The sequence below is a fragment of the Hoplias malabaricus genome, chromosome 5 (genome assembly GCF_029633855.1).
Source record: "Hoplias malabaricus isolate fHopMal1 chromosome 5, fHopMal1.hap1, whole genome shotgun sequence".
Lineage (NCBI taxonomy): Eukaryota > Metazoa > Chordata > Actinopteri > Characiformes > Erythrinidae > Hoplias > Hoplias malabaricus.
Genome location: NC_089804.1, coordinates 4,429,072 through 4,444,248, shown reverse-complemented (window position 1 = coordinate 4,444,248; position 15,177 = coordinate 4,429,072). Strand labels below are relative to the sequence as shown.

The window sequence follows — 15,177 nt, the reverse complement described above, 5'->3', positions numbered from 1 at the left end:
TGATGAAGAATGCTTGTTGTGTAAATATGTTCTATTTCAAGTGTTCAATATGTTCTATATCAAGTGTTATAAAACAATCATAAATTATAAAATCTTAATAAATTATCAAGGAGGTAATTATAAAATGGTTCTAGGAAGTGGCATTTTGTGAGAGTGTAAAGAAAACATCAGCTCATTTTGATCACTAGTACTGCTGCAAAAACTACATAAGTGAGCAATATGAGTATGTTGATGAAACAGAGCAACACAACTATGCATGATTTTTGATTTCAAGAATTCAGTCATCTACCCTACAGCATATATTTAACCATGAGTGATTTATACCTGTTCACAAATATTAAATACATTTTCTGATGATCATTAGTAGAGTCTAAATGTATTTTTTCAGGGAATTTAATATGTAATTCCTAGATAGTTAAGAATGATTCTCTAGAAAAATAAAAATATATATTTCATATTCTTCATATTCATTTCAACACTTCTATTTCATATTGCTCTATTTCTCTTACAATATTCACTGTCAGACTGAAAATGCAAAACTTAGGCTGGAGACTAAGATTTTACACTGGCCTAAAAGGGCATCTAGTGTTTCTTCTGTTATGAATACATATACAATTACCAGTGGGCAATGGGATAAATATGTGCATATCACTGCTCTTCGATCAAGGTCTTTTTGTTTTTTGTTAGTTTATTTTACAAATTTTTTTACCTACTGTGCCAAAATTTCATAAGGAATCGACCAAGAAATTTGTCTTTGTCTTTAACACTTTAGACATTACAGTCAGTTTATTTTCCTGTTGCGTTTAGTGTCAATAGCGATATGTAACAGCATATTGAAAGAGACATATGGTACTAGCCATTGTGAAACCTTTGAAAGAATCTATTTTGTAACCTGTATTCCACCGAGTATTGTTTGAAACTGTGCTTCTTTATTTCGTCCATTGTATATTTTGTTGCACTATCACACAGTATAGGGCTTTTAGAAGTGCACACTGTGTTAAATCTGTACTAGTTGTATCAATTTCCTACAGATATGTATGAGCCAAACATTTTAGAATCTTGCTCTTTGAGTAGGAATATTTTTTGAAATGTAAAATGCAATAAGAAAAACCTTGCTATGAGTATTAGATTTATTTATATTAAACATTTTCTTTTGACATTAGAGAGATTTTCTGGTGTGATAATAACAAAAAATAATCTCATGCTTACCTTTCCTAGTCACTGAAATCACATACGAATAATTATGTTTAACTCATACATGATTTGCTAAATACAGAGAAACATGTAACAGATTTCCTGAACATTTTCTGGTTTAACCTTCGACTGTTTTAATTTCTTTCTAACAAATTAATTACTGAGCTTTATACCCTCCATATTTACAGGAAGGATAAGCAAAATGGCAGTTGTGGAGCAGCCATGGCCTAATGATTAGATGAGTGTGCCGGGTATTGAATATTCACTTTTTTTATCCTATGACCAACAGGAATATCCACAACTGAAGTACCTTTATATTCTCCCTGTATGGCTGGTCACTGCTCTGGTTTTGTGTGTGTTCACTGTCCCTGTTCACTCGAATGAGTGTTCTCTGCCATGTACAGGATAATGCAGAGGTCAGATTAATTGTATGGTTGTTCAATGACCATAAAGCATGTCATCCTCAATTCAAAATTAGGTTAGTATTTACAGTGTTACAAACGGCACAATGGGGATTAAAATTGTAAGCAAAAAGTTATTTTAATGCATTGTGTATTATAATGTAAACAGCAACAATATTGCTATGAAGAGTAATGAGTGTAGTGGCTAAAAATAGATGTGGTGAGAGACAATGTTTCCAATGTACTATATTTCCAGTCCAATAAGCAGCAGCTATTATTAGCTGCCAAAAGGTATTGTATTTTTAGCTGACCAAATATTTAAACAAACCAACTTCATAACTGACTTATTTTCAGACATCCGAAAAGCAAATAAACACAATTTTCCTTTTTCCCTATCTCACAAATATATATGAATATATTATTCAGTAGAACTGAAATCATTAATTTTATTTGTAGACTGATGGGTTATGTCTTATGTTAAAAAGACACTTCACTGGAAACATATCCTGTGCTATTCATGCCCGTGGTGATTTTAAACACCCACTGTACATGTATTAATACTATATTCTGTATCTAGTAACTGTAGTAGCATTATAGTAATTTATATAATAACTAACATTTCATTAATTATTATATAAAATAATACACACAGAAATACACTAAAATTAGAATGCACTACTCACTGAACAATAAATGCAACACAGGGAATGTTTCTCAATGTATAGCATTATTTTTACATAAATAAATAAACAATACAGATGTCATTTGTCCAGAATGTCTTTCAGCATTTGATGGTAAATCACTGTAAGTTTAGAAGAAAAAAGTTGATTTTTTAACCCTGTCCTAATACATTTTAATGTTTGCTCTATTTACAGGTGTATGGTTAGGGTTAGTGAAGTCTCCACCTCCGGTAAAGCCCCAGAAGAGCAGGACAAACCAGTTTAGATCAGTTATAATAACTTGTACATTCAGACAGGTTCCATTTTCTGATGAGAGTAATGTAAAATACATTAGGAGAAAAAGCACAGTGAGTATCTGATTCTCAGAGAAATCTCACTAATATTAGGACTAAATTTGTTTTGTTCCTGTGATATATCATATACTGGTTTGCCATGTCTACCAACAGTGATGGCCTCTCTTATGAATCTGTCTAAAGAGGATGTTTCTCTCAAACATAAGAGGTGAGAAATTTAAATCTCTGTCTATTTACTTGATCAGAATATGTACACATTGGTGGTTCTAGCTATTGCAGTGCCCTGGATGAACACCAGATCATAGTGATATATTATACACGTGTAAATGATGACATGAATTTGTCTAGTTTAAAATTCTCTGTAGAATGCATGTGCAAACAAAGACTGAGTTGACTCCAAGAGTACTGGATCAATTGTTAGGAGTCAAGTCCTCATTATTCATCAACCATTATTAGAAACTAAGTTTAGACATTTCACATCAATATTTACCTCCATGTTACAAAACTGTATTTTTCAATTTCTTTTTGAGATAGGAATAGTGACCTGATTCAAGCAATTCCACACTAAAAACTTCTTAAACTTATAATGTAAAAAAAGAAATTCCCAGAATCATGGCTAGTCATAGTATAGTATCAGATGTAATTATTTGAGCTGAGCTTGTCAGAGCAGTGGAAAACAATGAACGTGAATGTGACACCAGCTCCAGAAAACAAACAGACCATGAATTTTCCTACATTTATTTCCTTGTGATTTATTTATTTATTTATTTAGATTTTTACTTATCAGAATCAAAGCATTTCCTTTCTTGTTTTGGAAAATTGCATAATGCTCAGTAAAATAGTTACATGTGTTGTTATGATAAACTACATGTCATAATTATTTTTATGATGTATCAGTGAGCAATGAGTGATGCTTACAACCACAGAAAGGGAAATATCTCTCCTGCCCAGTGGTGAAGAATTAAAACTGAATGAAAACATGAACTCTGTTGTTTATTTGAGTAATTTTTGAGTAATATATTTCCTAACTTGTTTCACATGAAGCATTCAATTTTAACTAAACCCAGCTGTGTTTCTATGAAGAATGATTCAATGGATCTCCCATGCAGCTTTACAGAAGGAGGTGTTCAAAACGAGCCAAGGTTAATTTAATACTATTTAAAAAATTTTATCATCAAAATATTCATTCATTCATTCATTATTTGTAACCGCTTATCCAGTTCAGGATTGTGGTCAAAATATTCATATTAAATAATTTAATTAATCAATCTATCTAATTTACATTCACTAATAAGCGTTTGGCAGTCTGTGAGAGTTTTGGTTCTGTGTGCATGTGTGAATCGAGTTTGAACTTTGGTTTAAAGATTAAAATTATACAAGTCGCTTTAGGTCAAACAATGCTGTCAGTGTGCTACAATTTATTGAGGCCATTGTTGTCTGTGTAGAATAATCCCCATTAATGTTCATTTACAGCTTTCTGAATTAATATGTTTGTGTTGCACACTTCCTTTAATTATCATGTTTAAGCATTATGCCTCATTGTCTGATCCACAGAGAAAGACATGAATCATATTTGTCCATGAGGAGTGAGCAACCTATGGATGATAAAGACAATCAAGAAAATGAAAATATCTTTTTAGACCTGATGTACAACCACCACAAAGTATTTACAAATGCTTCAGATGTGCCAGATACAGCTGTGTGTTCCAGACTGGTTCATGGAAAGAGATCAGATTTATTTTCACCCAACTGGCTGTCTATGAGAAGTGAGCAATCTATGGATTATCCCTTCAACTTCAGAAAGTCTCTGATTGACAACAGGTAAATGTGATTTAGAGGAGTTTTCTACATGGAAAACAATAATGAGCTTGTTAAACCTTTAAACTAAGCAATGCTTACATACCTAATGCTGAGTGGAAGTCTGTTTTTTTCCATCTGAAATGGATTTTCCATCTTAATCCTTAGCAATATTTATTTTCATTTATTCATATTGGCAGTAGTAGGTGGGCTATTTTAATTTGTGCATTTCACAGTCTGCTTCACAGAGAAAGACAATGTTCATATATATCCATGATGAGTGAGCAATCTATGCATCATCCAGAAAACCATGGAGAGGGAGACATTTCTGCTGATTCAAGGTACAAATTATTCAAGTGTATATTGCTCTGGAAGAAACTTTGGAAATAAAATTGTATATTACACCAGTTACATTTCCTTTCTGTAATATGTTTCCTAGTCTTATTCAAGGAAACAGATCAACAATAAGCAATGCCTCCATGAAGAGTGATTATCAAAACCAGCTGACTGATTATCCACAAAACAACAGCAGAAAGATAGAGCTAAGGTAAAAGTATTTAAAACCATGTAAGAATTTATTTTACGTCATGGCTAGTTTTTCAAAGATTTTATCCGAATCGCCTTTATCTTGTTTAAATCAGCAGCCAGCAATGGAAAATATGTAAGTCCAAGACCAATGTAGAGGCAGAAGTATATACAAATAAGTGCTTTATTATCACAAATTTGTAACTGAATTAAACACAAACAAATTTGAGAATTATCATACTAACTAAAGCAAAGAATCACTATACTTTATGCTACTATAGAACTCCATAGGACAAACTGGAATATAACCTAAACCTAGGTAAACATAGAACATAACATAAAACCAACCCAGACAACCCAGAAACAAAACTAACCAAGAAGTTAACACTGGAACAGACACAAATGAAAAGACAAAATAGATTGATATGACCAGATCCTAAAACTAAGACAAAGAAAGACAGATAAACTAAACCAGAAGATAGACAGAAGAAAACCAGGCAAAAAGGGGAACAACTGAAAATTCTAAAACAATTCAACCATCAGAAAGTAACATGAAAAGTATAAGAAGTGAGCAAGGACACAGACAGGCAACAAATCATAACCTAAGAAAGACAAATGAAAAATCAGAAAAACAATCGCTCAAAGACCATAAGAGAACAAACACAAGAACCACAAATGACCAACAACAATCAGGCAGGGGACAGGGGACAGTGCTTTTAAAGCAACCCTGTGTTAGCCGAATGACAGTAAGAGGTGTGGCTATGGAAACAGAGCATGTGGAAAGACAGGAAAACAAGACTGAGGAAGGAGCTGTAGTCATAAGTTTACATTCACTTCCAGTGCATTCAGCATTCCATTCAGCATTCCTGTGTGTGTATATGAGGGGTAGTGTTTTAAGAACAGCCTTCATGGCATAATGTCCCTTTTGCCTGACATCATGGATAAATATAAACAGCCAAGATAAAAGAAAAAAATTGTGGACTTCCTCAAGTACATACTTGGAAGAAATTTCCTAATGGTTAAACATTAATCTATTAAAATGATCAAATGCAAGTTTAAACACCATGAGACCCTGCAGCCATCATACCATCAGGAAGGAAATGTGTTCTCTCTCCTATAGATGATCATACACTGGTGTGAAAAATACAAATAGATCCAAGAACAACAGCAAATTACCATGTGAAGTTCCTGGAGTAAATTAGAACAAATGTACTTAAAACAACAGTAGAACGTGCCCTATATTTACTTGAAAGGCACAACCAATAAGCCACTGTCCCAAAACCATCATAAAAAGCCAGGTTGCAGTGTGCAACTGCATATAGGACAAAGATCTTGTGTTCTGGTGAAATGTCCTCTGGTCTAATGTAACAAAAACAACATTTGGCCATAATGACCATCATTTTATATGTTCTTACAAGCCAACACCATGTTTGGGCTGCTTTGTTGTAGGCTGGACTGATGCACTTCAGCTAATACATGGCTTTATGAAGAAGGGAAATTATGTGGAGATATTCAATCAACATCTTTACATAGCCAGTCCAGACAAAGTCCTGACGGAATATGCATGGGCAGAAGTATTAACTAATATTTGCTTATAAAAATGTACAAATACACTTTTATAAGAAAACTGAAAAATGTACAATACATATGTATATTAAAAAATGACTGTAAAAAAAGTGTGTTGGGCAGGAGTAAATACCTTATTTAAATATTATGCACACAGTGCCAAATGGAAGAGGTCGGCTATGTCCAGAACCAAATCTCTGGATTCCATATTCAAGGTGTGTACAATTCTAATTATGACTGACTTTTATTATGGCATGTTTAATGTAGTAATTTTCTTAACTGAGTTAAGCTTTGTTCACTGGTTGTGTTTCATTTTAATCATATTGACCTGTGCATAACTGGTGGTAATGTACAATGTTTCCTGAACATTCTCTAATGGCTTTTAACTTTGTTACTAAACGCTGGTCAGGAGGTTGAGTCAAGAGTCATATCTCTGGTGAAGAATGAGTTGAATAGGTTAAAAAGCCTGTTGAGTCCAGAATACCCAACATGCTCTGAGGAAGAAGTCAAGAAAGAGGAGGATCACAGTGATGTTAAAAAAGGGGTGCTGAAGATCACACTGCACGTCCTTAGAAAAATGGATAAAATAAATCTGGCTAACATTTTACAGTCCAGTGAGTATCCTGAGTCACATAATTAATTCTAGTGCTTCATAAACCAAAGGAGAACAGTGGTCCTGAATGTTTATTCAAGCATGATAATTTATGACTGTGGATGAATCTGAAGATTGATTAAATATTAATTAATTTATTAAACATGGACAAGAATGTACAAAATTACAAATTAGTATTGTAAAGAAAAAAATTTGTTTCGCTTCACAGAAATGGCACCGTTATATCAACAAAAATACAAGTCAAGGCTTAAAAAGGCATTTCAAAGCATCAAAGAAGGAACTGCAAGGAAAGAAGACTCGGTGCTTCTGAATGGGATATACACTGAGCTCTATGTCACTAAGAGAGTTTGTGGCGAAGGCAGCAATGTACATGAAATGAAGCAGATTGAGGAAACATCCAGGAACACAGCCACAGAGGAGGAAGCTCAAAGAGTAACTGACATTTTTAAACCCTTAACTGGACACAATGAGCCAATCCGAACTGTTCTGACTACAGGAGTTGCTGGAATTGGAAAAACAGTCTCTGTACAGCAGTTTGTTCTTGACTGGGCTGAAGGAAAAGCAAATCAGGAATTAGATTTCATATTTCCACTACCATTTAGGGAGTTAAATTTATTAAGTGGTAAACAGTTCAGCCTGAAAAGTCTGCTTCATCATATTTTCACAGGTACTGCATCAGCACTGGCATTGACACACTGTGATAATAATAAACTCTTGTTCATCTTTGATGGTCTGGATGAAAGTCAATTTCCTCTAGATTTCCAAAACAATGAAAGAGTGTATGACATTACAAAAGTTAGCTCATTGGATGTGCTGCTGACAAACCTCATCAAGGGCAATCTACTTTCCTCTGCTCTTGTCTGGATCACCTCTCGACCAGCAGCATGCAGTCAGATCCCTCCTGAGTGTATTGACAAGGTAACTGAGGTACGAGGTTTCAGTGACCTTCAGAAGGAGGAATACTTCAGAAAGAGGATCAGTGACCAAAGCCTGGCTGACAGAATCATCACACACTTGAAATCCTCAAGAAGCCTCTACATTATGTGCCATATACCAGTTTTCTGTTGGATATCAGCAACTGTCCTAGAGACAATACTTGATCAAACAAAAACTGCAAAATTGTCAAAAACTCTGACAGAAATGTTTGCACACTTCTTGATATTTCAGATGTCCCAGTGGAGTCAGAAATACAATGTGACATCTCAATTCGACTTGGATCATATCAGAGAAAACATTTTAGCACTGGGAAAATTGGCTTTCCAACAACTGGAAAAAGGCAACCTGATCTTCTATGAGGAAGACCTGGGTGAGTGTGGTGTTGATGTCAAAGACGCATCACTGTACTCAGGCCTATGCACCCAAATCTTTAGAGAGGAGTCTGGGCTGCACCTGGGCAAAGTGTACAGTTTTGTTCATCTGAGCATTCAGGAGTTTCTTGCTGCTCTCTATGTGTTTATCTCCTTCATCACCAGCAACAGAAAAGAGTTTGAAAAGCAAGTCCCTGGCTTTGTTAGTTCCATTCACAAGCTGACAATGTATAATCTTCTGAAGAGTGCAGTGGATAAGGCTTTAGAAAGCAAGAGTGGCCACCTGGACCTTTTCCTCCGCTTCCTTCTAGGTCTTTCACTGGAGTCCAATCAGACTATTTTAAAATGCTTCCTCGTGCAGACAGGAAAAAGCTGTCACAAAGAGGAAACAGTCAAATACATTAAGAAAATGATCAGAGAAAACCCCGCTCCAGAGAAGTCCATTAATTTGTTCCACTGTCTGAATGAACTGAATGACCACTCCTTAGTGCATGAAGTCCAAACATACCTGAGCAGAAAGGGCAAGAACCACCTCACAACAGTCAGCCTCTCTCCTGCTCAGTGGTCAGCCTTGGTGTTCGTGCTGCTGAACTCCGAAGAGTCGTTGGATGAATTCAACCTTAGTTATTTTGACCCATCAGAGGAATGTTTCATGAAATTGCTGCCAGTGGTAAAGGCATCCAAGAAAGCAGTGTGAGTATATCATCACAAAACCATTTTATTGGAATCAGCCTCTTTTTCAAAGCAACTTTTTCCAGAAATGGGCCCATGTAAGATTAGAATATTTATAAGTAAAATTTAATAAGTAGATTGGACAATGAGGCTAATTACTGTTAATTGTAATTGTTTATTGTAATTCTGTAATATGATTTTGAGCAATGTATATTACTAATTTTAAGTAAAGTTTTGTTTCAATTGCAAATAATGTTGATATCCTTTCACATAACAGATTACACAGACTGTTTGACCAATTTTAGATTTATAGCCATCAGCAAACAGATTACTAAAATATTTCCTAAAGCTGTAAAGCAATATAACCATGATCAATATCATGATTTTTTGGTTTAAATTATATGGCCAAAAATAAAATGTAAGTTGTTTTCTTATGCATTTTGTATGTAAGACTGAACTCCCATGTTGCAGAGGATTATTTATTTGTCTCACATTCAAAAATGTCCTACACAGGCTGAATGGTTGTAATCTCACAGAGAAGAGTTGTGCAGCTCTGGCTTTAACCCTCAGCTCAAACTCCTCAAATTTGAAAGAACTTGATCTGAGTACCAATTATCTGCAGGATTCAGGGGTGAAGTTGCTGTCTTCAGGACTGGAACATTTTCACTGTAAACTAGAGATACTGAGGTAAAACCATCACCATCCACACCGTATGTCAGGAAAATTATAAAACTTGTTAAATATGTTTTTTTTTTTTGGCAGATGTTCAAATGTCAAGTGTTTTGTATTTTTCCCCAGACTTTGTGGCTGTAGTCTTACAGAAAAGAGCTGTTCAACACTATATTTTGCTCTCAGTTCAAAAGCATCAAAATTAAAAGAGCTACACTTGGACAATAATAATCTGCAGGATTCCGGAGTGGAGTTGCTTTGTGGTGGACTGGGGAGTATACACTGTAAACTGGAGAAACTGGGGTCTGTTGGTGTTATGAAAGACAGTATTTGCTCAAATACCCAAATAAACTCAAAGAGATTATTTTGACCCGTATTTATATTTTTCTCCAATCATCTAAAGGCTGTGTAACTGCAGTATAACACATAAAGCCTGTGCTGTTCTGGTATCGGCTCTGACGTCCAACCCTTCACACCTACGAGAGCTTAATCTTGGGATGAACAACCTAGGAGACTCAGGAGTGAAGATGCTCTCTGTTCTACTGGAGGATCCACAGTGCAAACTAGAGAAACTGGAGTTAGTAATTTATAAAATGCTCACTACATAATTGTCGCTGGCAGTGACTTACTTTATAGAAGAGCAAATGCTCACAATTTCAATGTTGATTTTCATCTCAACAGCCAAACATCCTTTAAAAGCAACATGTCTGCATTATTGCATTGTGTTTTAAAAATACTTTTAAATAATTCTTTGCTATTATTTTTAGGGTTATGAGTTTTGTCTTTTCCCTGTATAGGTTGTTTGACTGCAACATCACAGAGGACGGATGTGACACTCTGGCTACAGCTCTAAAATCCAATTTGTCACACCTGAGAGAACTGAATCTGGACCACAATAAAGCAGGAGACTTTATTGGAGTGGGAAGGTTCTCGGTTGTACTAGAGGATCCAAAGTCTCAACTGGAGAAACTAATGTAATGTTCTTTTTATTTTTTAATAAATCTTTTTACAATCAAACTACTCAGTATACATGCAACAAAAAAAATGTTTAACATGTATTTATAAGAACTGGTGATTCACTTATTAAATATTATTTTTCTATCTAAATATAAATTTCATAAGTGAAGAAAAAGAGCAATTTGATGAGAAATACTTCATTCTAGACAAACTTTGTTTCCATTAAATGTTAATGATGGCCAATATCTGTGATACTGTTTTAAACATGTTCGTAGCCTATATATCTTTTAAAAGTTTTTCATAATATAAACAGGGCTTTACCATTACAACAATCTCTAGAATTCTTGTTCGTTATTATTTGTTCTCTCAAAAACCAATGTATGTTTTTCTTAGGGCTGGACAATAATTCAATATCTACAGGGTGGGCCATTTATATGGATACACCTTAATAAAATGGGAATGGTTGGTGATATTAACTTTCTGTTTGTGGCACATTAGTATATGGAAGGGGGGAAACTTTTTAAGATGGGTGGTGACCATAGTGGCCATTTTGGATCCAACTTTTGTTTTTTTCAAATGGGGGAGGGTCATGAGACACATCAAACTTATTGGGAATTTCACAAGAAAAACAATGGTTTAGTGCTTGGTTTTAATGTAACTTCATTCTTTCATTATTTATTTACAAGTTTCTGACCACTTATAAAATGTGTTCAAAGTGCTGCCCATTGTGTTGGATTGTCATTGCAACCCTTTTCTCCCACTCTTCACACACTGATAGCAACTCCGCAGGAGAAATGCTAGCACAGGCTTCCAGTATCCGTAGTTTCAGTAGTCAGTATTATATAATCTGCTACAAACCCCATTTCCAGAAAATTTGAGATGCTGTAAAAATGAAATACAGTCTGAAATCTGTAATGTTAATTCTCTTAAACTTTTGTTTAACAGACAAAAAGATACAGAAAAAGATTCAGTGCTTTCGATGTTAAACTTAATTCTATTTTTTAAATATAAATTTATTTAGAAATTGAAGCCTGCAACACACACAAAAATTTGAGTTTTTGCAGTTTTCCAATGACTTAATGCCTATTATTGCTGTATTGGGCTTCTCAAAAATCTGTGGCCACATTTTGTCTGATTATTCTCTTTCACATATGTACAGATCCACCCATGCTGTGGACACTGATACACCCCCATGCCATTACAGATGCTCAATTTTACATATTTATTTTACAGTCAGGTAACAGTCTGGTAGGTCTTTTTTCATGTTTGGCACATAGTGTCTGACTTCAGTTTTTCTCAAAATGAGGTCAGAACATGTTTCTATCTCATATAGCCTGAGGGCTCACCAACATTACTGTGCAAAATCAACATAGGGATTCCTTTGAATAGAAGTGTCAGGTTGCATTCCTTAATTCAGTGACAGACTATGTTAAGAGACCGTGATTTCCCAAGTTCTCCTGAGCCCATGTGACTGTGTCCATCACAGTCATCAATCATTACACACAGCAGCATTTCTTGCTTTTGGCCTTTGCTCACTGAGATTTCCCATGACTTCCTTATTCTTTTTATGAAATAATTACTTTATTTAGTGAAAGACATAAATTCTTTGCAATCTTGCATTGAAAAACTTTTAAATGTAAAACTAGTTTTTCACAAATCAAGTCTCACAAATTTTGGCATCAATTAATAAACAGTGACCTATTTTTGCTTGCAACAACTGAGCTTTTTGTGAATGCTAATATTATAATTTTTATATTTACCCACAAATGCTTCAAAACCATGTTACATTAATTTTCTATAAACTTTTCATGCTTATTTTTTTGGAGTGTGGTGCAGGCAGCCACATAATTGCAAGCAAATTTGTTTATGTTTCCAAACCACAATTTGACAATCACGCTTGGTCAGTGAAATTTTTTAGGTTATTACCTAAAGATTCAAGAGAAATATCAAATCACAGATTCTTATTTTTATTGCAATTTACAGAATGCCCCAAATTTTCTGGAAATAGGTTTTTTTGATTTGTGGTGCTCTTGTCCAAGAGATATCACTGTTGCACAGCTCTGTTATTCATAGAAGCAAAATTCACATTTATTTCACAACCACATCCTCAGTTCACATGCTTCCATTTGGTTTTGATGTAAGCAAATGACAAATATATAGTATCAATTCTAGAAATGTGTTAAATACAGCTTCTGCTATGTACAAGCACAACATAAGTATGGATCAGAAATGTTCTGCATAATATATGCACTTATTTAATAGAGTTTATTAGAATATTAATAAAACATATATATGCTAAAGTGAATTTATAAACACTTTATATTTTTGCCTCAATTATAAGTAATATAACTGGTACAATGAAAATATATCCCCAGGAACCTGCTTATTTTTTCTCTTTCTGCCTTTACAGCTTCTACCATTGAGTGTCAGACACCTGGACAAAGATGTCACCCAAGAGCAACACAAAGATAAAACCAGCTTCTCAACTTAAATGTTAACAATGTAACATTATGTAAAAATACATCTGCATTTCTCTACTGATAAATGCTTATCAGTTCTGATTTTCAAATCACATTTGATTAGTTTACTATAGTTACTATATATATATATATATATATATATATATATATATATATATATATATATATATATATATATATATATATATATATAGAGAGAGAGAGAGAGAGAGAGAGAGAGAGAGAGAGAGAGAGAGAGAGGCGCAGCAGGTAGTGTCATAGTCACACAGCTCCAGGGACCTAGAGGTTGTGGGTTCGATTCCCGCTCCAGGTGACTGTCTGTGAGGAGTTGGTGTGTTCTCCCTGTGTCCGCATGGTTTTCCTCCGGGTGCTCCAGTTACCTCCCACAGTCCAAAAACACGTTGGTAGGTGGATTGGCGAATCAAAAGTGTCCGTAGGTGTGACTGAATGTGTGTGTTGCCCTGTGAAGAGCAGGCACACTCTCCATGGTGTATTCCCGTCTTGCGCCCACTGATTCCAGGTAGCCTCTGGACCCACCATGGATAACTGGATAAGCGGTTACAGATAATTAATGAATATATATATATATATATATATATATAGAGAGAGAGAGAGAGAGAGTCTCTATTAAGTGGACTTATTTATTACTTTTAATTTTGTATTTTGACATAAGGTCACTGTCCAAATAACGCCTTGGTACACTCTAAAAAGAGAACAGTTGATCCAACTTAATTGAATTGCTTCAATTGGTAACAAGTAATTCAATTACGTTTATCCAACTTAATTTTTTAAGTTTAACCTTAAAAAACTTAAAAAATTAAGTTGGATAAACTTAATTGAATTACTTGTTACCAATTGAAGCAATTCAATTAAGTTGGTTCTTTTTAGAGTGTAGAAGAATTCATTTAATTTGGCTTAAGAATTGGGAATATTTGGGGTTATATCAGAGTTATTGTGGACAGTGATGATAAAAAATGAATAGAATTAATTTTTTGTATTTGTATTACTGCTAAAGCAGACAATCTTCTCTTTTGATTATTTCAGGAAATACTGTACATTCTTAAAGAATTTCTACTGGACATTAGTGCGGTTTTATGCATAATACCGTTTAATACCCACGTCTATTAAATTAATAGCTCTACATCTATTCAATCAAGAATAATGTGCAAGGTCGGATACCTCCAGTTTTGAAACAGTGACTTGTTGATGATCTGTTGCACAGTAAAACTTGCTCTTGTTTATTTTTTTAAAGGCACAGAGCTGCCACAACTGTTGAATAATTTTTTCAGTATTACTCATTAACCAGTATAAATGAATATAATCTTCAGTGGTTTGTAAATCACTGAGTAAAAGTACTGTTACTTAAGTGGATACACAAAAATAGCAGCTTAAAAAGTGACAAGTAACTTCCAGAAGTGACCTTCTTAGAGTATAAAAAGTATCATTTGTATGGCTTTATAAAATTATATTAAATCACTAAATCACAGTTTGTGCATGTGTGAGCTTTATTTTTGATATGTGATGAACACTGACATATAAAGGAACAGTGCAATACATTAATATGTATCTTTAGAGGAAATATGTTTCTTTAGAGGAAAAACTATCTTAATAAAGACGGCAATAATAACTATATCAGGTACAATTATAACTGGTTAACAGTTTGTGTAGAATTTGTTGCTGCCTAATCTTCTACACTGTTCAGTTGTGGAAAGGGACCCTAATAATGCTCCTGACTAGATATTATTTAGACTTTTAGATTAATTAGATTGAACTTAAAAATAACTAGGAAACGTAATATTTAGCCTACTGTTTTATGAACTGAGGGCATCTAATTAACTAATATATTCATAATTAAACTGATTCTGATAAGATTCTATAGTTTTTTTTTAACTGTAGTTTTATAGAGAAAAGTTGTCAAACCTCTCATACCTGAAGAAACTAAATCTGAACTAGAATGAGCCAGGGGTCATGGAACTAAAGTAGTTTTCCACTCTGTTGAACAGCCCAGAGGGCAAACTCGTGA

General features: G+C 34.3%; 1 protein-coding gene across 3 annotated transcripts; it reads left to right on the top strand.

The window, feature by feature from the left end:
* Positions 1-2,544: 2,544 nt before the first annotated feature.
* On the top strand, positions 2,545-13,275 carry LOC136697595 (NACHT, LRR and PYD domains-containing protein 3-like). Of its 3 annotated transcripts, XM_066672804.1 has the most exons (14): positions 2,545-2,622; positions 2,722-2,776; positions 4,123-4,389; positions 4,602-4,706; positions 4,805-4,912; positions 6,614-6,671; positions 6,866-7,070; positions 7,278-9,069; positions 9,562-9,735; positions 9,847-10,020; positions 10,121-10,294; positions 10,515-10,691; positions 11,834-11,911; positions 13,085-13,275. In XM_066672804.1, coding segments are annotated over exons 1-14 (3,381 nt in total). In that variant the 5' UTR covers positions 2,545-2,621; the 3' UTR covers positions 13,098-13,275. The 3 variants fall into 3 exon arrangements, with proteins under 3 accessions (XP_066528901.1, XP_066528903.1, XP_066528902.1); XM_066672806.1 differs by lacking the exon at positions 11,834-11,911; XM_066672805.1 differs by having other exon boundaries at positions 2,601-2,776.
* Positions 13,276-15,177: the final 1,902 nt, after the last annotated feature.